General features: G+C 38.2%; 1 protein-coding gene across 4 annotated transcripts in view; it reads right to left on the bottom strand.

Annotated features, from left to right (window-relative positions):
• Positions 1–25,465, bottom strand: part of LRBA (LPS responsive beige-like anchor protein) — a gene marked incomplete at its 5' end in the record, with an annotated part of 401,371 nt that extends 375,906 nt beyond the window's left edge. For 3 of the 4 annotated variants that reach the window (XM_080629345.1, XM_080629347.1, XM_080629346.1), the window contains one exon: positions 25,229–25,465. In XM_080629345.1, coding sequence (XP_080485471.1) covers positions 25,229–25,465 — 237 coding nt within the window. The remainder of the gene's footprint in view (positions 1–25,228) is intronic. The other variant, XM_080629348.1, reaches the window with a different exon arrangement.
• Between the last annotated feature and the right edge of the window lie 218 nt (positions 25,466–25,683).

The raw sequence follows: 25,683 nt of genomic DNA, 5'->3' as shown, positions 1-25,683 counted from the left end.
CAACAAATCTGAAGACATAAAGAAAAAAGAATTTAACGAAGAACAAGCAAAATGAAAAATACAGGCTTTCAGTTCAGTGAAACACTGAGTAGAGAAGACTAAATCTGAAAGCAAATTCCCTAGGCTCTTCACAAAGAAAAGCTTGCAGGACACAAAAGGTTTCAAGAAAGCAATGCTGGAGTCTGAAGAGGAGAAACTAAGACCGCTTTTCTGGAGAGTTACCTCCCCATTTTCCTCTTCTGCATACATTGCTACTTCCTACTCCTAGCTTCATTCTTGTTTTCCATAAATGTTGTTACAGCAGAAGTCTCCTTTGCATAAGCTTGTTTTCTCAGTGTGAAGTAGGGTTAGAAAACCATTTGTTCTTATCCCTCTTTTCATCCTTAAATCATATCTTATTTTCAAATGCCACTCATTCATATACATTAACACAAAATAGTGGTGCTAGCCACTTCATTCCAGTTTTCACACAACCAACTCTTGTTTTCATACCCATCTATCTATATTGTAATTCTTTTCTTGGGAGTTCATCTATGTCAGCAGTGTCCCCTTCTAGGTCTGCCTCCAATTCCCCCAGGCCATCCAGTTACTACTATCAAAATACCTGTAAGAACAGTCTGAAACAGAATGCAAAACAACACATTTGACTCCACTGTGCTGCAGCCTGCTCTAAGTATTTCAGTAACCTTACTTCAGAAAGAAGACATTATTATACTCTAGTCTCTTCATCTTGTTATTTTTCTCACCATCTTGCATCTGAAATTACATAGTACACTCTTGAAAAACAGCACTGGAGCTTCTAGCACTGTGAGTCCAGCTCAAAAAAAGAGCATCCTCCGTTAGCTAACGAGTTTAATGTTTCTCCCAAGGCCTACTGCTCCATGTTGCTTGCTACAGACAGTCTGCATAAGTCAAAGGGAAAACATAAACAAATCAAATTAACAAAATTCCCACAGAAAGACATTACAGAACAGAACACACTAGTTTGGATTAGTAGCAGAATGTTTTCTACACAGAAAACTTTAATAGATCTTTGATAAAAACAGAAAGAAATAAAACAGCACAAAAATTATATAAGTCTAAAACCTATTTTCTATTTTGGCTATTTAGAAATTAATTTTTAAGAAAGAAAAATTAAGTGGTAATCTCTAATTTGTGTAAATTAGGATCAAAGCAATCGCCTCGAAAATAAGCAGGGATTTAAAGACTGTTTTTATGCATACTTCAAAATAGTATAGTAATACCTATTTTGCCAGTTGCTTTCTGTTCTTCTTTCTTTTAGAAATATGTCAATGCTAACCACTGCATCCTTGGTTATAAGTCAGAACTATGCACAGATCTGGTGCTACACAAAAACAAGACTGACGAGCACCATCTCATGGGCATTTCAGGTAACAGATTTTGAATAGAAAAAGAATTGTGAGTTCTCCAGGACATAGATTTATTTTCCAAAATAAACGCAATAAAATTGAATGATACACAAGTATAATTCAAAGTTTCAGATACTTAGACGTGGAAATATGGCACAAGTTAAGAACTCTTCTAAAAACCAGTCACTGCAAATATATCTGACAGCAATGTTGTCATGTCCACACAGAAAGAATTTTAGAAGTATTTAGACACTCAAGATAAGTATTTTTAAGCAGTTATGTGCACACAATTAACCCCACCTCCATCCCAAAGAATCCACTTTCTTGCACAGGGGCTTTAAAATAAGGGTTTAAATAATAAGAGCAGCACCAACAGGACTCTTCTCCTCCCTTTTTAGCCAGTACACAATTAAAAAATTAATTTTAAAAGCATGACTGCATACTTTCATGTTTGCTTTTTAGCTTTACAATAGGCAATGAGATTCTAACCAATTGATTACATCCATCCCTGCAGATCCTATGATGACAAAAACATAACTCCTTAGAAAGTATTATGGACCATATTACTTTGAGTACTTGACATTCAACAATACAGTTACTCTGTTACCTGAAATTTTACCCAGTAATAGAATTACCTCAAACAGAACATTCCCTTTCACTTGTCTTCTAGATCGGGTTACAAAGATACTCCTGTTGTACCATATAACATTTTCATCTTTCTTCAGTTAACCAAAAAGTTTAATACCAAATAAATATACAGACAGCTATCCTTGTTAAGCACATTTTTTTATAACTGAAAGTTGGTTCATTACAGTTTCTGTAATGATTTATTGGCAAAATATCTTGTAAGAGTCAGTCACAGACAAATTGATTTTACTTCTTTAAGTCCTAGCTTTCAGCAGCCCTGATCATCAAGTGAAACTTTTGCTTATCAGATGCCACTAACAAACAAAAACCTCACCAAAACAGTTTCTGTCAGCATATAGAAAGCTGCTCCTGGCAGTGTACTCCACTATGAAAACTCGATTGTTAATTCTAGAGCAACACTGGGGTTTGGAAGTTATAAAACACCATTGTGTCCCTCCCTGTCCTGACCACAATCTAATCTATCTCTGGGAAAGGCATTAATTAGAACGGCATGGTCTGCACTTGGAAGAGCATGCCACAACCCTCCAACCAGACACTGTTACTGAGTCACTTGCCTGCAGCGCCTTTGCAATCATTTCACAGCAGCTGGGGGTCAAACAAGATCTAGTATTTCAGATGCAGATCAGAGTGACTCTGTGTAATTCTTCTGAGCAAATCCTACAATGCTTCCTTGGCTTCCTTCCAAAACTCACTACCATAATCTCTATGCACAGCCTCCCCAGCACTGAAGCTCAGCCAGCTCCCACCCACTGTGTATTAGTAAATTAGCCAGTCTAGATCCTCTGGAATTGACACAAGGGTGGATAACATTTTATAAATTCCTGTTACCCAATTTGACCTGTCACCATATGAATCTCTGTGAGACTGTCAGGATCAAAACTGGTGTCTTTTCCCAAGCTCACTTAGATCAGAAGTTTATAATCTCTTGATCAGCTGAAATAATTCTCCTAGTTATGATAGTAGCCAAGATGCAGCAACCCACCTGTAGAAATTCACCACAGAAGCAGCTATGTTCGCCAACCCTTTCTACCAACAAGGGTTACCTGCCTGACAACAAACATTTCAGCTTCATGCCAAGATTCACATCTTGCATAAAAAACATTAACACTAGAGCATGACATTTTTGTGTGAAACACAACATAATTACCACAGCCAAGACACTTTTCAACACCCTTCTCCTGACCCAATCAGGTCCATACCAGTTCAAATATCAGGTTGCCAGATTCCCCTAACAAAGATGAGAAATTATTGCAAGGCTAAACACACATAAAGTGAAGTTTCACCCATGTATGGAGTCAATTTTAGCGTCTTTGGTTGGGTTTTCTTTAGAGTACTGAATTTTCTTCCCTTTGCAATCGAAGTTTATGCACTGTTGAACTTACTGCCATTCAAACCTAAATAAGTGCAGGCTTATTGGCAATTGTTCTAAGCTGGCCCCCAGTCCGCTTGGTGAAGATTTATTATTTACACTTAGCCTGTAGACTAACTGCATGAAATATTAGTTGGCCTTACGGTTGATGTTATGCAGGAGGACACACTGATCACCTGGTCTCACAACCTATACTTGACAGTGTCTCAAGGAAAGCTTTTATTGGCAACTGTAAATTTGTAAGCGCTGTTCCAAGATAAGCCTTTCAGTATTTAACCCTAAGAAGAACGTGGCTTTTCCCAAACATTTGTAACTTGTTTTTTAACACTTCAGATTTGATTGGTCCACTATCACAACACAACTCTTGCCTCATATCTTTTTATTTTAATCACCTCGATTATGTCACAAAATATTATCCTTCTAACTTGTACCATGCTACCTCAATGGAATTCTAGTAACTGGGTTTGTTATACAATATCATAGCTCTCTTCTACTTCTATATAGCATCACAAATGTAAAAAAACACATAAACATACCTATAGACAGCATATGCATGCAACACTAGAGAATACTACTTGCATCATATTCAGGCAAATTTAAATAGAAAACTTAAGTACATCTGTAAAACATAAGTTTTCATCTTAAATTCTAAACCACGACAATTCATAAAGTTTGAAAATAAATACTTTCAAGTGTAAATTGGTATCTCTTAACGCACACTAAGTACATCCTGAATAGCTTTTATATACTTCATACCTAACTCAGGTTGGTCCCTTAATGTAAACATCCCCATTGTGTTTTCCAGATTCAGTTAATAAAAAAACCCAAAGTAAACCTCTCATGTCCTCCTACTGGCATCACAGGTGAGCACACAATTTGTATTACAGAAAGCTTTACTTTTTATAACTGAAAAATGAAGCAAGAAATAGAAATACATGTTTCGGCATAACCACCACATTATTTCAGCTCCATCAATTGCTAAGTTAAATACAGCAACAAAAAAAAAAAAAAAAAAAAAAAAAGAAAACTTGCCTCTATTTACTCAAACACTTGCAGTTAAGTACAAAAGTACAACAAGGTCTTGAAAATCCAAACTTATAAACCCAGTTTTCTTAATACCCTTCAGATGTTTGGAAACTAAGGTATTTCCTGCCTAGCAAAGTCTTCATTTTCCTTCTGAAATTTATGATATAGCTGACTTTTTTCCTATTCAGTATTTACTAAGTGAAGCAGATTAACATTTTACCCACATTAAGCCCTCTTCAAGGAAATAAGTCTGTGGAGGCACATGGGTGCCTCTTGTATAACTACTTAGGCCTCGAATTGCAGCATTCTTATTTAATATGTTGACATCGCTACCTGAATACATGCTGTGAAATTGTAGCATTACACATCTTTTTCTTTCAAAACATCAGGCTGTTTTGGTTTTGGGGATTTTATAACACATATAAGCTGAAATACTGAAAAAAAAAATCAATTACCAACATTAGGGGGAAACATAGTGACAGTGGGTGGAAGACGGAAAGAGAAATAGTATGATTTTCTTCATGTATAATTTTAAAAAGGTGTGGGGTTGTCTGCTTTATTTATTATTGGACTCTTTGCAAAGCATTCAGCACAGAATACAACACTTGCTTAAGAAACCATTCTTATTTCAAGATAAGTCTAAAACTTATTTTGCCTTTGTCACCATTCACCTGTTTTCTTTTATGTGTAATAGTGTCTGGCAACACTTTCACCTAAACATAGCTGGTCAATGACATCTGGAATATGAACGGCTGCCATGATACAAATACAGACACCACTACTGACAATTTGAGAAGTACTTCAGAATAAAGACTTTAACTCTATGTTCCTTCCTTCCTCTCATGCAAATTTCAAGACTAGACAAGAAAGGGCCTTGTGGAACACATTTATGTTCAGCACAACCAAATACTAATTAAATATTTAAGGCAGTGTTCAGGTACAAAAGTAAAAGTTACAGAAAGAAGAAATTCAAATTACTTACTTGTAACCTCACCAAAGTATAAAGCTAGTGCTCACCATACTCTGACAAAATACTGTCAGCTAAAGTTTGTAACCTTTGTACATACCAATTTTTAGACAAGACAAAAACCAGCTTCCATCGTCTAGATTAATTCTAACAAATAAGCATTTGACTGCAACTCTGACAAAAGAATTTTAATAACTATGCTAATCTTGTGATTCTACCAACTCAAAAGATCCCTTTTTCTAAAATAAGGTAAACAAAGCTTTAAGAAGAATTCAAAATTACTTTAAACATAATTGCCAATATACTGCATTAATGAATCACAAGTATCTTGCTGAATATCACCACCCTTCAAACTGAAAAGGTCATATTAAGCAAGATTTGCCTTTTGTTTTAAACATTTCCCATTAAGACAACTAAACAAAGAGCTGAGCACTATACTAATCTCCTGGTGTCTTAAGCAGTTCAGGTACTGCTTGCATAAGTTTGGAGCTGTTTAACTGGAGAGACTGATACAACTCCTGATGCCACTACAGAATAAACTTCGCAGTGGTTCTCTCTGCTGTATGTGGGCTCTCCAGGCAAAGAGGAGAGGCTGCGGCAAAGGACAGCTAAAACAGTTAACACAGTCCTCTACTGAGCAGAAACACAGATGAAACAGTAACAACATTCTCTCAGAGAGAAGGTGACAGTGGCAACCACATCATTGCCAATATAGTTCTGCACTGACAGAACCAACAAAGAAAGCAGTGAGTTATGGAAATGGGTTATGGAAAATAAAGCTACAGATAAAACCCCCTCTCCATGGAAGACTCGGATTCCTAAAATACTACATACTACTTTGCTCAGCAACCATTTTTAATTTAACCGAGTTTATCCTTAGCATCTACGACACCACTTGAACTGTGAACGCATGGCACTACAGATGGCGTTAAATGACTCCAGGTAGTAAGAAGAATGCTCTTGTGAGATAACAACATTCAAGAAGTGATAAAATTAGATTTCTTTTTCTCATTATATCCCAGTCTCATTTCTCACTGTGTTTAATACAAAATTCCAGATTTATAGAGCAGTAGCATTTTTGGAACCCCAAAATATATTAGTTTTTATATGAGTGACTTCACATAGAACCAAAAAGGTTAGAACACACCTTTAAGATCATCTTAAGACCCAAAAATTGAGAAATTTATCAATTTAAGGGACAATTTTAAAGAGTTTGGTGGAGAGACTGGAGTAAATTTTTCTTCTTGTGTCTCCTATTAGTCCAAAAAGTTTTTATTCACTCCGCATAAGAATGTTACTTCTATGAAATAATCCAATTTTCATATTTCAGAATTTGGCATGCATTTGGTCCATGAATCACCCCTACAAGCATTAATAATTTACAGCAAATCCACATGCACATCCTCATAAATGTAAGATCATCATCCTAGGGGACAAGAGTTCTATTTTCCCCTCCTCCTCCTCTCCTCCGAATCACAGGCAGCAGTCAAACTATCAGTTTAAGGAATTTTATACACTGGGAGTATAGAATATAAAAGATTTTGTTTCTATCCTCAAATAACTGTTGGCAGTAGCCATGGTTTTCACCACCTGCAGTGATGGTAGTGACAAAGCTGCAACCACAGCAAAGCAAGCCAGACATTTCAAATTACAACACATCTGTGCTTTCTTGGACGTCACCTTGCACACTTGGAGCTTGCTGCACAAAATCAGGCAACTTACAGGTTTGTTCACAACTCTGCCTCAGGTAATGTACAGGAATGCCAAAGAGCTTTAGCTGAAAATAATTATACATTTCTGACTTTAGATTTGAAATTTCCATCTTGAGCTCTTTCTCCATTCAAAGCTGCTTCTTTAGCACCTACATTCCATAGATAAAACACAAAACCAATTACCACTGACACTTTTAGGGCCTAGCAAATAGGGCCACCTCAATATTTTCAACATACTTTGTTTAGTTCTTCTTTGTATTGAAAAATAACTACTCTTATTTCTAGTGCTGTTATTCTTCACCTTTTTTTTGTGTGTTTGTTTTTGGTTTGTCTATTTGGTTTTTGGTTTATTTGGTTTTTGGTTGTTTGGTCTTTTTCTTATACAAAAGAAAAATTTTGCATTCATAAACCTACTATTATTTGGTTTCAAGCAAGTACTGCACTCAAGTTGTAGGATGAACTGACTTCAGGTTTTAGGTCACCCTGCTTTAGAAACTTGTGTCTGCACAACACAGCCTGTCTCCTGCCTTTACAGAAACGAGCTTCTTGCTATCCACTGCCAGTCTCCAAGAACAGCTTTTGTGTTCATTTCCTCTTTCATAACTAAGCATTATGCAACGAAGTGCTTGGCAATGAGGTCTCAATATGTAAAGATGCTAAAATCTTCTCATCCTTCACTGCAGATAGCAGAAAGTTAACTTTGGGGGAGAAGAGATCATTTCAACAAAACACAGAAGCTTGTCATCTTCCCAAGAGATTTTAAGGGAAGAAAAAAAAAAAAAAAAAAGAAAAAAGTTACAGTAAAAGTTGTAGCTCCTCAGCCCCAAGTCTACAGGAGAACTTGGATGTTCACAAAATTTCAGCAGTGAGAACTGCTTTTATAAGACAGGTCATAACGATATCAAGTCACCATCCCAGACAACACAGCTTCATAGAATCACAGAATGCTTTGGGTTGGAAAAGACCTTAATATCATCTAGTTCCAACCCCCTTGCCATGGGCCACCTCACACTACACCAGGTTGCCCAAGACTCCGTCCAATGTGGCCTTGAACACTGCCAGGGATGGGGCATTCACAACTTCCCTGGGCAATCCATTCCAGTGCCTCACCACCCTTACAATAAAGAACTTCTTCCTTAAATCTAACCTGAACTTCCCTGTTTAAGCTTGAACACATTACCTCTTGTACTATCACTACAGTCCCTAATGAAGAGTCCATCCCCAGCATCCTTGTAGGCCCTCCTCAGATACTGGAAGGCTGCTATGAGGTCTCCACGCAGCCTTCTCTTCTCCAGGCTGAACAGCTCCAACTTTCTCAGCCTGTCTTCATACGGGAGGTGCTCCAGCCCCCTGATCATCCTTGTGGCCTCCTCTGCGCTTGCTCCAACAGCTCCATGTCCTTCTTTCATTGAGGACACCAGAATTGTACACAATACTCCAAGTGAGGTTTCATGAGAGCAGAGAGAGTTGCAGGATCACCTCCTTCAACCTGCTGGTCACACTTCTTTTGATGCAGCCCAGAACGCTGTAGAACAATACACCCTTGCTACGGCTTTAATATCTATAACTTCATTTCAGGTTTTAGGTCATTGACGATTCAGATAAATAATACTTTTCTGAAGAGCATAACCATTTACAAAACAGCTTAAATAATACCTATGTAGTAAATTACATGCCTTAAAAAGTGCACTTCCCCCTCTACCTTTTTTTAATATAGGGCAGCTACAGAATTTCCACAACAGTGTCCTACTGTGGCTTTTTGGGAATATTATTCTTATGTTTTTCAGGAGGTGATCAATATAGACTCCCAGATTGTCTTAGAACACCAAGTTTAACTTATGTGTTACTTTCTCAATTTCTAGTTTTCCCATTTTATAGTGTCATTTCAGTTTTTAATACATTAGTTCTATCACTCTAGTTTTCTCATTTGACAGTTTCACTTGTTACTTCTTTATTTTTAATCACATTTCCACTTTTTGCCATATATTTTGCTCCAGGAATTGGGAAGCACATCTAAATGGCAATCTATATATACTAAGTGCTCTTCAGTGGAAGTTTCATGACTTTAGCTAACAGCAGTGGAACCCTGGAATACATCCTGAAATATATTGACAGATTATCTCATTACCATACGATCAGTAAATTATCCCACTTACTTAAAATACAGGGAGAGTAGAAGACAAGGAAAATCAGCCCTTCATAAGGACAGCTTGTTACTCTTTCAGAATGAGGACCCAGTTTCAGCCTTCTAGCTGCCTGCTAGCAGCAATCCTGCTCTTACAACAGGCTTCACAGCTGAAAAAAAAGGCATTCCTTGTAGACAAGGCACAAGAAAGACGAATGCTGCTGTAATTTTATTATTTCATTCTAGCCTGTAAATGTTGTGTGGTTTTTTATTGGAAGAGTCATGTTCTGAGTTACAACAAATACAATTACAGCCTTAATTCAACATCAGCCACCAAATTCAGAAAGGTACCAGCACAATCACTTTATGCTCTCTTACAAAAAAAAAAAAAAAAAAAAAAAAGATCAAGGCTGACACTACTCTGCTTGTGACTTCTAATTAGGATAATTTTTATACTACAATACCTTTTGTTGAAACATAAAACTACAATACATTTTGTTGAAACACAGGAAGACCAGTTTACTAGGACAGCACATACAAAAAATAAGAATTTTCTCAAAAAATCAAATTATTCTTTGTAATACAAATGCACATAACGCATAACTGACAACACTTTCAGCTGCCTTCTGAAAGAACAGGTTGTTTTCAAGGAAGGTTGACCAGTTCCTTCTCTCAGGCTTTCAAAACTAAGATGAAAGATAAGGGTCACCTCATTCATTAAATATTTCAGATTACGAAGATACTTCCATGTCTTCTTCCTCACCTAAAAAGGGCATTCTCCCTGCTTAATCAAAGTGGCCTTTTTCAGTACTATTTGGAATGACAAAGAATATCAAATGAAGACAGTAGCAGAAGACACACAGAAGCCACTATCAGCTCATGGTTTGAACCCTTTAAGTGTCACTGGAGTTACAGCGACAAGCACCCCAGCAGGTAACACGACAAACATCTTGTACCACCACAATCAGACTGTATCATGGTAGGCCCTGCCTCCCTCTCTCTTCCCAGGAGTCGAGGCAACTGCAGAAATAAAAAGGAACATTAACAGAGCTACACAGTATCCCATGCAAATGGCTGTAACACACCTGAACTGGACAGGATTTCCTTTCTTCTCTTTAAAGACAAAAAGAGTTCAGGCTTCACAGAAAAACACAATGCAAGAATAATGAGGAAGCTCTAGAGTCAGGTACTAAACAGTCTTAATGCTCCTTGATTTCTAAGTAGGAAGCATAGTATAACCTGTTGGGCCAAGAATTGGGAAGCCCAAAATAATTATCCTCCTCTCCTAGCTCTCAACTCCATTTCCTAGATGCCTGACTGCACACAGCAGAAAACACATTTGCTGCTGCTTTGAAAGTGGCAAGAGCCTGTTAGAAGAGTTTATCTGAACAAAGGCTTAACTGAACCCACACTCCTCTGGAGCACAGTATCATATAGTGGCTGCAAAAAAATGAGTGGAACTTCAGAGAAAATACTTGAAGATGGCTTAAAATGGAAGGCATCAGGTAATCTTAACATATGAATCACTGTTTCTCAAGAGCAATTTTTCAATTATTTTAACATCTTTTCTAGTTTTAATTTTAAAATCCTGAAATTCCACCTTGAGGAACCAAACTGGTTCTCATTTTTAAAGCTTAATCCTTAAGGTTTGTAATTTAACCCAAGTGATGAAGTCCAGTAGAAGACACCTGTCATGGTTTGACTCCAGCTGGCAACCAAATACCATGCAGCTGCTCATTCACACCACCCCCACCCCCTGGGGTGGGATGGTGAGGAGAATCATAAGAATGTAAAACCCACAGGTTGAGATAAGAACAGTTTAATAATTGAAATGCAGTAAAATAATTATAGAAATAGCAACAACAATACGGAACAAAAAAGGAGAGGAAAGGAGGAATAAAATTCAGGAAACACAAGCGACACACAACACTGATGGACGCCCAGCCCATCCCTGAGCAGCTAAAAGCCAAATCCTCTCCAGTTTCTACGCTGAACATGACATTCTGTGGTATGGAATACTCCTTTGGCTAGTACAGGTCACCTGTCCTGCTGTGCTACTTTCCAGCTATTTGTGCCCCTCCTCACTGGAAGAGCTTGAGAGACTGAAATGTCCCTGACTTAAGAGTAAGCACTACTTAGCAACAACTAAAACACTGGTGTGTTATCAACATTATTCTCGCACTAAATCCAAAACACAGCACTGCACCAGCTACTAAGAAGGAAACTAACTCTATCCCAGCCAAAAACAGGACAATGCCATTGATTTACACCTGGACCCGTTCACAGGGAGAAGAAAATGGACATCAACTTTTCAAATGTTTCCGCTTAATAGTTTATTTATGAACTCAAAAGCTTTTGAAGTTCAAGTTCCTCATTGCCAAGGCTGAATCTACATTGTGGGTTGTAAAAACAAATATTATAAAAATGCAAAGACAGAACTTCTCATTGAACTATGCTGCCATTAGCACAAAGGACCAATTGTGAAATATCTCTTGATGAAGCAGCACAAAAAACACAGCCCCAAAGGTATCTTCCAACAGCAGTGACTGCTGCTGCATGCAGCTGCTTTGAGGTATTTTACTTAGCATCACCAGTCCAAAATTATCACTAGCTTCAGTTCTACCAATTCTCTGCAGTCCTATACATGAATGTTTCCAAAGCAGGTAGCTTCCGTACAGTAGAAGTTGCCTTTTCTAGTCCTTCGCTGCTTCATGTATCCTTATAGTCTTTTCTGTAGAAAAATCTGGGCCTCTGTTTCTCTTCCTAGGAGAATTAAATTCAACTAAATGTGCCACAGCAGTCATGACCACCTACCTGGAGCAAGTAAGTCTTGATTTAGTTGGCAAAAACTTTGTTGGATGAAAGAGAAAGAGCCCAATATGACTCTTAGGGGCTCTGTTGTTTTTACAGCAAATAAAAATACACTTTCTTCTCTTTGCTTTTATACTACCCATCTTTGATATGGAAATCATTCAAGCAAGAGGCATAAATATATCTCAAAGAGGAATATGCTACTTCCTAATACCAAATGCAGTGACTATATAAATACCTTACTGGTTTACAGCACCAGAACAAGGAACACCATCATACAGAGATCATGCCTACAGCATTACACTGAGCAAAACACTGCCTGAAGGCAAAAATCAACCCAAACCCACACTTGGGTAACTAATATTTAATTAATATAGTTGCTACATCCATCATATTTCCTTTGACACCACAGTTAATTTATCGGAGATACTTAGCTTGCATGCTGGTAATGGAAAATAGTTCCTCTTGGCCAAACTATTAACTTTTTTTATGCAAAGGCATCTTTGCTTTCAAAATTCTGGATTAAGTTTGAGGTTCAGGCATCTTTTAATATAGGAATTTGCACATACAATTACTGCAGTTGAGGAATCCTTTACTCTGCTTTGATTCCATCATTACAGTGATCAATACCTGTTTGAAGAATCCCTAAGTATTTTCAAGCACTTTTTCCAATGCACAGTAAGGTCACTGGCAAACCAACCCATTTAGAGGTATCCTTTGATAAACAAAACTCCTAGAGAGAGCTGACAAACAGAATTCTAATTATGTCTCCTTCCCCACAGTAACCTTTAACAGGAAATGGAAACATCAAGATCACTTCCAACACAGTGCTATAGAAGTCAAGAGCACTGCCAGCCCACAGAAGACATATAGTAAACGTATTCCAAAACTGAAGAGCTATTCCACAAAGCAGGTGCCATGCATGCCAGAAAATGGTTATTAAGCCTGTGTATGACTAGTCCTATCGTCAGTAATATGCAACATTACTACACTGAAATGCACAGAAATACTCTGTGCAGGATAATATTGGGCTTCAGCTACTAGAGTAGGAACTTTAATAGGAATGAGTCATAAATTTCTCATTAAACCCTACATGTCAGTTAGCAACTGACTAATATACAGTGTCCCACTACAGAATAAACAGAAGCACAGATATTATTGTGTGCCAGTGACAGATGAGTCAAAATCCGCTGAAATAACTTTCCCTCTCCCTGCCTCCAAATCCAGGTTTAGCTTAAATTTTTGGCATCCTTGTGCACTTCAAAGTGATTTTTAACCCTTCCCCCCCTTGAAGAATCACAGAATGGTTTGGGTTGGAAGGGGCATGAAGGATCATCAAAAGATCATCTAGTTCCAGCCCTCTGCCACAGGTAGGGACACCTTCCACCAGAGCAGGTTGCTCCAAGCCCTGTCCAACCAGGCCTTGAACACTGCCAGGGTTGGGGCAGCCACAGCTTCTCTGGGCAATATGTTCCAGTGCCTCATCACCCTCACAGTAAAGAATTTCTTCCTCATGTCTAAACTAAATTTACCCTCTTTCAGTTTAAAACCATTACCCCCTTATCACTACACTCCCTGATAAATAGTCACTCTCCATCTTTCCTGTAGGGCTCCTTAAGGTATTTGAGGGCCGCTATTAAGGTCTCTCCAGAGCCTTTTCTTCTCCAGGCTTTTTAAAAATGGGTATTATGTTTCCCCTTTTCCAGTCAGGAGGAACTTCACCAGTCTGCCACTTTTCTAATATGATCAACAGTGACAAGACCACAACATTTAGACAATCAGAATTCGTTTTCAAAAGTTTGGATTTGAAACAAAGACTTTCTAATCAAGTTTTGCTACAGCACACTTAAGGTGATCAAACTAAACTGTTCATTTGTGATGTTACTTTAAGACAATTTCTTTGGGCAGTTAGGTTGCTCCTCTAAAATTTTACCTCTACCTCTATTCATGGGACTGGAATTGAAAGAGATCCCAACAACTCTGGACACCTAATTAGAAACCCCTATGGACATATTCATCTTCAAAGTGCTAAGAACAACAGCAAAGGCATCAAGATTAACACTTACGCTAGCTCTTAATTAAAACTTCAGTTCCTCACTCCCTAACTTTCACTTTGTATCTGGTTTTCCAGGCTTCCCAATTTGCCACACAAAACCTAGCTAAGGGAAAACTCTGACAAGTTTCCCTGTTACAGTCAGACACATCATGTGAAAATATGAACATTATTTTTCTCCTTCGGGGGAAGGGAGGGACAGACAATACATGACATTAATTTGTACCTAGAAGTTTTACATGGCTTTTTTTTCATCTTGCTCATCATGGTTTCTCTCAAGACAGAACACAGAAATACCAAGCACATTCCTAAAGCAAGATCTACTTAGAAATAGTGGTACCACTTTTCTGCAAAATGACAGCGCTATCCAGAAGCAAGAAACCCAAGTTTCTGTCACCTAAATCCTAAGGTTTTGAAATATGTATAATCAAGTCTGGTGAACTTTCAATCACAAGACAAACCCCTCTACCTGAAGATAATTCGCCTTCCAGGAAGGAAATCGGGATTCTGTACACCATAAAAAGAACTTGTCTAATATGTGTGCAAGAAGTCCACTGACTTTCAGCTTCAGACCTTTTCTGTCATATATGAGTGACTGGAGAATGTTATTCAAACACCTTAAGCACTAGGTCTGAGACTTGTTTCTTTCTGTGCCTTCTCTTCATACCCATGAAACTGGCATACAAGGCTAGCCTTCACAAAAGAGGTGTTAGAAATGTTCCCTTACAAGTCACTTATGACACTACCGCTATGTGTACCTGACAAATGGAAATTTAAAACTCTTCCCACTAAAGATAGAAATCAGGGTGACTTTCATTTCCTGCATAGGTGAGACTGTACTAAGCCAGCAGAATTCCCAAAAAGCAATGCACATTTCACTTCAAAAGCAGCACATAGAAGGGCACAAGTCCTTAATGCCAAGTCTCAGATAAGTCTTGGAATAAACATCTCCCCAAAGGCAAGTCCCTTGCCAATCCCCTGATCCACAGCAGCTGCAGCCTGCAGTGGCACACACAGGTCCCCAGCCCATTACGGAACCCAGCGAGTGCTCGGGACTCATTTTTGCAGCCCCAGATGAAGGCAGCAAGTACCAGGTCTCTGGGAGGGGCAGGCAGGAGCACAGAAAGGACAAAACAGTGTCCTGTTGTGAGGCTAAACAGTACACAATCTAGCATGGCCCTTTTCACAGAGCTCTATAGTTGAGTTGGGCACCACTGCTACATTACGTAAGGAAATCTGAAGTGTTAAGAACATCACAGCTTCAGAAGGTGACCCTTGACTGTAGATTACAAACCGGACAGAGAACATTTTGCAATCTCAATTGAAATATACACTCCAGCATCTTAGTGTTTTCCCATTCTATAATATCAGCAATATATTAAACATACATAGCTCCCCATCTCACATTGGTTATTGCAAAACGCATTCTAAAACTGTAGACACAGTTACTTGGTTTCATATCCCATATCAGATACCTAAAAGTCAGGCACTGTGGCACCTAGATTATACACTGGAACCAAATCCTACATTATAACTAAGCTCTCATTAGAGAGAGGGGAAAAAAGAATAAAAGAAAGCTTGCAAATTTTTTTCAGTCAAGTTCATAACTAAAACTAGAGACAAATCACATGCTTAGTTTCAACAAAAGCATTAGCAGGAGGCAGATGCTGACTGGACTGATAGTTTCCATTTGTTTATTTAAGTCATGCGCCATTACCAGCATTACTCATTTGGCTCCCATTCTGCTCCTGACTGCATTGTTTTAAGGCTTATCAGCAATTCTACCTCTCTATTATTGGCCATTTTCTTTTAACTTATGCCTATAATTGCACATAAAGAACCTGGAGCGAAGGAAGAGTTAAAACCTTGATTCCAAGGTCTGCCAAAATCATTAATAATCCTGCAAAAAACAACTGTCCTTAGGGACACAATTTTAATCCCAAGAAATACAAGCAGCATAATTTTAAGACTTTACTAATAACAGACTACTAAAACTTAAAAGCTGCAGGATCTGCAAAGCCTTTATTCAGCAATTCTACAGCAAGAGGGTTTACCTTATTCTACCTGCTGACCCACTCCTATCCCAATTGTATTTGAGAAAGCAACCAGTACAATTCTCACCCAAACCTGCACAGTTTGATAAAGGAAGCAATTTGTGAGAGATTTATCAAGCAAACATTCAACATCTTGGACTCCATAATCATAACCTTCCCGGTCTACAAGCTACTGGTTCTTCTGCTGCTTTTTTAGAACAGAAATTGCTCTCCTGCTGCAGTGACCATCTTGCCTGCTGCTTACTGGTGCTTCCAGCCTTTCAGCACCCCCAGAAGAGAGAATAAACAAGCTACACATCACCCTATGCACCGACACAGTTACTGTTTTACAGGGCTAGTCCACTCTAAAACTAGAAATCTGAAGTAAGTGGAGCAAATAGAATAGACTTCATTTCACTAGTTTATTTCTGTAACTTGTGTCCACCCCAAGGAGAGCAACTGCTGATGGCAAAGGGAGGAGGTGGGATGGGGAGGTGGTGCAGGGATCTGACACAAATACAAATAACACACTTCCATAGAACAGATGAGTCCAAAGTGGTTACTCTGGTTTTGATCTTCATTTGCAAAGGAACACTAACCCAGTAGCTCTTTAAGTGTTGTTTTCTTCAGTTGTATCAATAGAACAGGTTTTTGCCAGAACAACTCAGTTTGAGCTGAACCAAAAATAACCTGTATTTACTGTATAATGCATGTGAAATTTTTTTGCTAGATGTATGTAGAACACAAAATCATCAACAGAACTACTCATATGCAGGCTGCAGTAAACAGACTTGCAGCTCAAACTCACAGAGCACTTCACAGAAGGCAACAGAGCACATCCTATTCCCACTAGCTATTCTCATTTAAATATCATCTCAAGGCAGCTATTAACAAGAAAATCATGCCTGGGACATAGCTGCTCCCAGCTCCACAGTTATTACTAGAGGAATCGAGTGCAACAGAAGGCATTAGGTTTTCTTCTCCACAAATTACTTTCTATTTAGAAACTACTTATGCCTATTCCTGAAGCTTTGGAATCTAAAGCACTGTAGCAATGCAAACTCTTCACAAATTACAACAAGCTTCCAGTATCAGCACAAAGACTACAGTGTCTCAGGAAAAGGTACAATTGCAGTCATGCAGCATCACTATTGAGCAAATTTGATTACAGCAGTTACGCAAAAATGCATCTCGACTGCTATCTGCTCTAAATATGGAGCATACTGGAAACTACAGTCTCCACTGGCCATTTGTGGTATTAAAAAAAGCAGATGACAACACTATCCTGCTTTATGCAAATCAATCGGAACCCTCAGATTCCTGATAAATAGCCAGAGCTCAGAGACAAAGTCTGAAGGTTTCCCAGAGGAAAAAAAAAATAAAAAATGACCAAACCAGCTTTTGGACAGGTGATAACATGCTCTAGTATGGTCTAACAGAAAAATCCAGAATTAGTTAAAGCAGAATCATAATCTAAATTAGGACATTACTAATTAGGTCAAGCTAATAGCAAAAACCATCATGCAAATGTTATGAAGAGGCCAGCAAGGCCTCCAGGGGCTGTGGAAGACACTGGAATGGCAGAAAGTTAGCTAACTGTAATTAGTGATTATGAAGAAAAACTTTCTTCCAGATTGACCCATTTAAAATAAATAGAAGCTCTTTAAAAAGACATGCATAAATTTAATGCATGCAAGACTGAATTTGACAGAAAAGACTCTTAAACGGCTTTATACACAGAAGCAGCAAAGGTAGCGAATAGCTATTTCGCATCCAATGACTAAACTGTAAAGTGTATTTAATCTGTGGCACAGATTAAAGCTTCCTCCTTAAGGTTTACAGAGAACTTCATGACCACATAAAGACAGAAGCTATAAATGCTTTAAATTACCAACTTATCTAGTAAAAATAAAACCCAAAAGTCAAAAGACCATGTCAAGCGGGATACATACAGTTCAGAAGGACTACAGCTTCCCCAATAGATGGCAAAACAAATATATGGATAGTGAAAGAAACCACAGAGAAATGTCATTTTTATCTTTCATTTTATCTGTCATTTATCTTTCTTTTATCTTAACACACAAAAAAAATCATATTTGATGATTTTTCAGAAGACTGCAACTTCTCAGCAAGCTTCAGCATCTAAATGCTGTACCAAAGCAACACTGCCTTACGAAAGAACTAAGCAAATACCTCTGATTTTCCTCAATCTCTAGTATTCATCCAATACAGCCACTTCAAAAAAACCTTCTCTTTACTCATGCTCCTCTTGAATCTGCACACTTCAGTTCATCCCTCGAATAATCTCTTCCAACAGATATGAAAAGCTATCTATTTTTATCTCACTCAGCAATGTCCAGCCTTTGTAGCAACCTTGACATGCCATTCACCTATTTCTCCTAATTTCATTCTATTCCCTCATCTACAAATGCTCTTCCTGAGCCAGTCCATATGGCCACTACATTACAGTGCTATCTCCACTACTGGGTCAGACCAGCAGTCTGTCTCACCCAGTATTGTCTGACAGAGGTGACACAAAATACTACTGAGAGAGCACAAAGCAACCACAAGAGATACCTGACTCCCTCTTCTTTGTTACAGGACACCAACTAGAAAAATTTGTCATTGACCTGATCCATTCCCCTCTAACAGAGAATTCCAAAGTATGCTGTGAACACATTTTAAACAGGCTTCCTTGTAGAATGGACTGCTAATTAAAAATTGTCTATCAAATATTGCATTATTAAGATATTATATATGTCTGGTTCAGCCTTGCTTTTTTATATTTATTTTATGTTTGTGCAGAGCTATTAATGGCAGTACAGGATGCCAACACTCCTGGAAAACACAGAGTGTGTGTCATTCACAGGCTTCCACACTTAAAACTTCACATGAGCTATGAGAACCTATAAAAACTGACCAGTTAGAGGAAGAGTGAGAAAACCTGAATATTTTCCTGTGGTCTTAAGGTTCTGCCCTCAATATATTCTCATCCTACACTGTGTCTTAAGTTGCAGTCACAGAAGTGAGCTGGTATCACAGCCAAGTTAAATCAGCTCCTCTTCAGATTCTAAACAACCTTCTTCTAAATTGTCAGCATGCCTAACTCAAGACTGCTATTACCACCTCACTTGCTACATTCCATGACTTTCTCAGCTGACAACAAAGTCTCCCTAAATTCCTATGCTTACTATGCAGGATGATATTTCCATTAACTACAAAGTTGCATCAATACCTGAGAAAAAGCCACTATGCATCATTTTAATGCTAAATGTATTCAGAACTACTCAGAATAAATTCTAACAAGACAAAGGTCTGTAATTCTTAAGTGAAGGATGACTCTCATAACTCAAGAATTTTAAGCTAGGTAAAGTCTCACTAAATGAAGCTGAGAGATGTCTTTTACCAGCTAAATCTACCTAAATCATCTTTTACTGTTATCAGATCCCAAATTATGGGTCCATGAAGTTGACTTGGAATCAAGGAGCCTAAATCAATTCATCAAACTGGGCACAAGCCTCCCATTGTGAAAGGGCCAGAAAGAAGTAAGTTTTCATCTATTTTAGAAAAAGAACATTGAGACTTGAGATTTAGAAGCATTACAGATCTTTCGCTGAATTCCATTCATTCACGAAGAGTAAAACCATGCATGACCACCAAGACATCTGACTGTCCAAGTTACTGCCATTTTAAGAAAACCTACAAGTTTGACCCAGCTAAAGCCACAGCCTTCCCTTATCACTGTAAATGGTCAGAAGTGACTGAACTGGGATAACTTTAGCCAAAGGTGTACTTACTGGGAACCTACTAGGGAAGACTGCCTATATTAAGAAACACAATATTTAGTAATGTTCTAGAAAGCATTTGGTTGCTTTCACTTGTCAACAGCGTTGATAAGTTTATAGAGAAAATAAATCCTAGCATTCTCTAAAAAACATACTGTAAGGTAATAAAAAACAATTCTTTGCTATGAAGACATCTACAGTGCATTTCTACTACTGTAATATATTTAATCCTATTACCATCAGCCTCGGGGGTTTTCTGTATGAAGGGATATGCAAAAAAGTGAAGAGAGATGATAAAAGGGGAATTCTACTTCATAAAATCCATTGTAGTAATGTTTCAGTAGCATTCATACCAAATTAGAAACCTGTTTTAGCAGCAGGTGATGTTATTAGCTTTCAATATGAATAATGATAAAGAGTTTATAGTGCAGAAACCATAGCAATGGAGACATGATAAAAAGAGCAGAGGGCACATGAGCAAAAGGCAAACATGTGGCAGTCCTGACATTTATCTCAGATTTCTTCTATAAAACAAGCCAAGTGAGGTGGAGGAAGAAGGTTACTTAAAAGGAAGAAACAAAGAAAGTAAACAGTAAGAATTTTAAAAAGTTACATTGATTTTTGTTTGTGATTTTAGAAAAGTCTGGCAGAAGTGGGAAAGGTGACAAATGAAGCTTATAAAGTCATTTTAGTCTCTGCTCCTTAGATCCTGTTATTTCTCCTCCAAAGGTGAGAAAAGCCTAAGATTTCTTTCTCATTTGCACTTTGTCACTAGGTGACTCTTGCTGAGTGAGGACCTCATAATCCACAAGCAGAATCAGAAGCAACAGCACATTCTTCTCACCAGAGAGAAAGCATTAAAAAAAAAAAAAAAAAAAAAAAGAGTCTCTGCAACACAGACTGAGGAAAAAGCCCAAACAAACAAACAAGCCCAAATAACTGAATGATATTACAGCCACTAGAACAATTAGAAGTGCTAAAGCTTTTTCAAATAAAATTGGCTTAGAGCAAGGCCTGGCATTTCTTTAGAGAAGTGCAGAAAGTCTAGACTACCTGTTGTCTCTATACACTAGTTGACTTGAGACCTGAGTAAATTTTGGCACGAAGCGCCCAAACTGAATTATACCACCACCACGAAGACAATAGGTGTACAGGCATCTGCTTGAAGCATAGCAGGACTTTGCCAGAATATCCATTTCCCACCAGAAGTCTAATAATGCAGCACAGATAACCACTGTACATACAACATTCATTATGAACAGAACACTTGCCAGTGAGAGCCTTTTATCTACTGACAGACAAAGACATCCAGTGACCTAAGTTTTATATATATACAAGAAACTTACAATAACTTGGTAACAAGACAACACTGACATATGATACAAGACAAGCCTGTTAGGAACGGAGGAGAGCAGAAGCTCCATCCAGAATTTTAATCCAGCAAGGATTTTCTCCTGTATTTCCAATGCAGGTTGCATAGCCTTCAGAACAGAATTTATTCTCTACACCTGAGAACTTCAGATCCTAAAAATCTCAACATAACCAGCACAGTACTGTAACTAACTTACAAATATATGTTTTAAAAGTTTTGCCACTTGCCAAATAATTTCTACTACTCTATCTGAAAGTTTCTTCATTAGTTGGAGATCAACTTGGTTTTTGTTGTACCATGAAAAAAAACATAGCTGTCTTAAGTTAGTAACAGATCCCACTGTAAATAATTAATATTTCCATTCTATCATCTTCTACCAGATTTTTTTTATTTTAATAAACTAAGAGGTACGGGGAGGAGGTAGCAGATATGAGGTAATGGACAGGAATACACCTGATTTGTATACAAAGGAAATTGGAGGAGTTACTGCTGCCCAAAGTCAATTCCAAGTATAATTCACAACGCATGAACAATAGATACAATATTATAGCTTACTGTCAGAAAAATAACAAAACAGATTAATACTTGAACAAGAATATGCTTGCAAAGTTTTTGACAGAATAATACACTTCGTTAAAGTTAGTATTTTCCTCCTCAATTTTAAGAAGTGCTGAAATACACAAAGCCATACCTAACATGGGCCTGAAAACTAGGTTCTCAGAGAATACCAAACAAAACAAAGCAGATCAATTTGAATATTTCTAAGAGCAGAATTTCCAAAGACAACAAATGAGACAAAAAAATGAGACAAGGTTTTGGTACATGCTACAAAGGAGCTCACTAAGCACTCTGTTATACTGGTGGACAGAAAAAAATGTTATAGGTGCTTCTCGGCTCCAAGATCCAACACTGCTGGACTGAACAAGTTATTTACTCAAGTAATCAGAACTATAGAACCTGAAATTCTTTAATAAGCAGCAAGTCAATTACTTTGCACTTCGTGTTTTGACCTTCTGAGACTTTCACATATAGATCATGGCCGTCTCTTAAATACTTAAAGATGAGGAACATCAGGACAGCGCTTCTTTTGACTCTCCATCACACAGAGAAATTCACCATCAACTCCATCTTGTACAACAAGCTTGAAAAGCATAATTAAGAGCAACACATTTGCTCAAGAAATAAAGATTTAGGTCAGCTAGCCTTCCTTTTTAAAAAATAAACTCTGCAGTTTGAAGGTGGCTATGCTACGAAGAACAGGTATGTAAAAACACCTTTTGACACAGATTTGCTCAGCCCTACTTCCACTCTAGTCTAAAGACATCTCACTCTAGTGATCAAAAAATCCTCCAAATACTGTACATTTCCTCCTTTCAACGTACAAGAAGAAAGCTGGCTGATTTCTGCTAACACTGCTGAGGCAGTGCACTTATGAGTCACCAGTGAAACCCAATAGGAGGGGATATGTTGGGCCTAACCCCATTTTCACAGCCCCAACAGAACCTGTACACATGAATAAACTCATTCTGAAAGCTACTGGGAAACAATGTACCAGAAAAGCCATAGCCAAGATCACTTCATCACATAAAACGTAAATCTTCCCTGCATATATACACAGAAAAGTACACCGTTGCTAATCAACACTCCACACGCCTAACCTGCGATCTGTGTGATTTCAGAGGTATTAGCAAAATGAAGAGGTCACAGCTAATGACTGAGCGGAGGCAGAAATCAATGACAGATGGATCAGTACTGCTTTGTAGGAAGGCCTCATATCCCAGAAAGCTTATTAAAAAGTCAGCTTAAAAGTTTCTACAAAAAAAAAAAAAAAAAAAAAAAAAAATATCCAGAAAAAATAAGCTTTCTGGAACAAAAACTATTAATTTTTTGGCTGGATTGATTTTAAGCATCCCAGTTTTATTAAAATCACATAACATCAAGATACCTTCTCTTTCTAAATTAAGTCACTCATAGTTGATACGTTTTCCCAGCATTCAAGAGAAACCAAGGGACCAACTTTCTTTGATATTGATCAAAAATTTGGATAGTGTTCTCACATAACCCAGGTAAAGTATCCCTATTACCAAACTATTTGTTGTTTCATGACTGCTATTAACTGACTACTTCTGCTGTGATCAAAATAATGCAGTGCTGGACATGAACTTTAGACTCACACATCTTAGGCAGGTGTGCTGGAACAGCTGGGGAGTCTTCTCGAAGAGGTCAGGGATGTTATTTCACTTGCAGAAAAAGTGAAAACAGTTTCAAAAACTTCCAGGGCTGGAATGTCTCTTCTACTTTTGTTTGGGAAATTAAGATCCAGGAGAATGCAGTTCACAGGTCAAGTCCTCCAGACCTTTTAAATCTAAACCCCAGGATTCTATGTAACAAGCTGAATTTTCATTCCTCTGTTGCCCAAGATGGAGCAGAAAGGGAACCCCAGAATCAAGGAGCTTTCACATTTTTAATTACTCTGCTGAACCTCCTTCCGCTGCTGCCATAAAATACCCCCTCCAGTACACCACTCAAAAGACCATGCTAGAAATAACGTAAAATTTGACATGCTCATGAACAATTTCCCCACAGAAGTGTCTTAAATCGTAAACTATTTACCAGAATCTCCTTCTGAACCTGAGGTCCAAGTATCTGAGGGTTTTTTCAAGGACAATTGTCAAGTGGACTCTAAGTAACTTAAATTACTTCCTCATACTTGAAGCATCCAGGAAACGTCTGATCTGCACTTCAGTTTTGCCATTACTGCAGCCCCTCTGCACTGAGACTTTTATCCAAACTATTTACAGAATTACTTTCTGCTAATATGAAAATATTCAAAAAAATAAACATTTATCATAGCCCAAGAAGATAACATCAAAAACATTAAACAGACACAGCATGCAAATATTTAGTGGCCATTGAAAGTTGCACATAGCAAAGACTACTACCAACAAAATAGCTGAAATGCAAAGAGTGATCGAAAAACAGTATGCCTTTTGTGTCAACTTTCCCTGTTACAGAACTTTACACTACTACATGCTCTCACTTCCTGGTTTGTCAGGAACCACAAGGTTTTAAAGTCAAAGGTGCTCACTAAAAGGAAGAAGGAGGAACCACGAGTATTTTTAGAAATGTTTTGAGATCTCTGATAATAGCAGAGTTCCTTTGGAAGCTTTTCTTTGTAAACAGTTTACCTCCTAATGTTTGGTGTCCTACAGTAAGCGAACATCAACAACTAGCCTGCCTGTTTTAAGTGGGGCCCAAGAAGCTCAACAGTATATATTATGCTTGCAAGTTCAACAGTGGAAGTTGTATCCTCATTTTTCAGTGAGATCTAGTCATGAAGTATTAAATACATCCATACAGTATTAAAAAACAGCACCTAACTCATTAATAAAAAAAGGCCACTGAAACTACATTCTACTCTTCCCAACAAGCAGAGTAAGAAAAGCATTTGCATGAACTGCTCCCTGACATCCCCACTCCCTGTACACAGAACATGAAAGTTCTACCTACTTCCAAAGCAAACGGGAAGCTAAAAAGGAAGTAAACATCTTCACGGGAAAAGTTGTTTGGCTTTAAAAAGTAACATGCGTATTTGTTTATTTTGATGACAGCCTGAGTTACTAAATCAATATTTAGCTTTCTTGTTCAGTACACCTGTTGAATGTTTAAACATAACAATAAGCTTCTCAGTTTTATATAAAGCAACAATTTTTCTGAGGTAAACTAAGTAGGATGCTGTTTAGAGCTGTTTCAAGTTTAAATGTATATATAGCGATCCATATGCTTTATTTTCAGCATTTATCATCCATAAGTAAAGAGAACCTAGCTGAAATCTAGGATGGTGAAAATAAACATGTAAAAATACACTGACAGGAAAAAAACATCAGAAAAGCACAGGATTCTTTTGTGCACATATGTTGTTCTTCTCTCTCCTCCCCAAAACAGCAATCAACTTACCAGGTTAAACACAGTTTCGACCAAATCTCTGTTGGACACTTCACCAACTTCCACCAGTCCTGTCAGCACAGCAAATTTCATCTTGATACCTCGGATGGGGACTCCTGGATTCAAAGGCTGCAGCAAACTTGCCCCTTCAGTCGCATTTCCTTCTTTCCCCGCTCCTCCTCCACTACCACCTCCTCCTCCTCCATCATCACCTGTTGGCTGAATAATTTGTTTGTCTTCACTCGCCATGGCTAGCTCCCTTCAGGTTACGACTTGAAGCGCCAGCGGCACACGCTCGCCTCTCCGGGAAGAAGGGGCGCCTCGGGCTCCCAGGAATGCAACCAGCGGCCCGCTCCTCTTCTTCAGCTCCGGCTCCTGAGGAACCCGCGTCCGGCGGGGGGGCGGGCAGGCAGGCAGGAACGGAGGGAGGACGCGCTCTCGGACTCCCGGCTCTCTCTTCAGCAGGA

Source organism: Psittacula echo, assembly GCF_963264785.1.
Source record: "Psittacula echo genome assembly, chromosome: 1".
Classification (NCBI taxonomy): Eukaryota; Metazoa; Chordata; class Aves; order Psittaciformes; family Psittacidae; genus Psittacula; species Psittacula echo.
The sequence above is the reverse complement of the archived record's forward strand: the minus strand, read 5'-3'. Positions and strand labels throughout refer to the sequence as shown.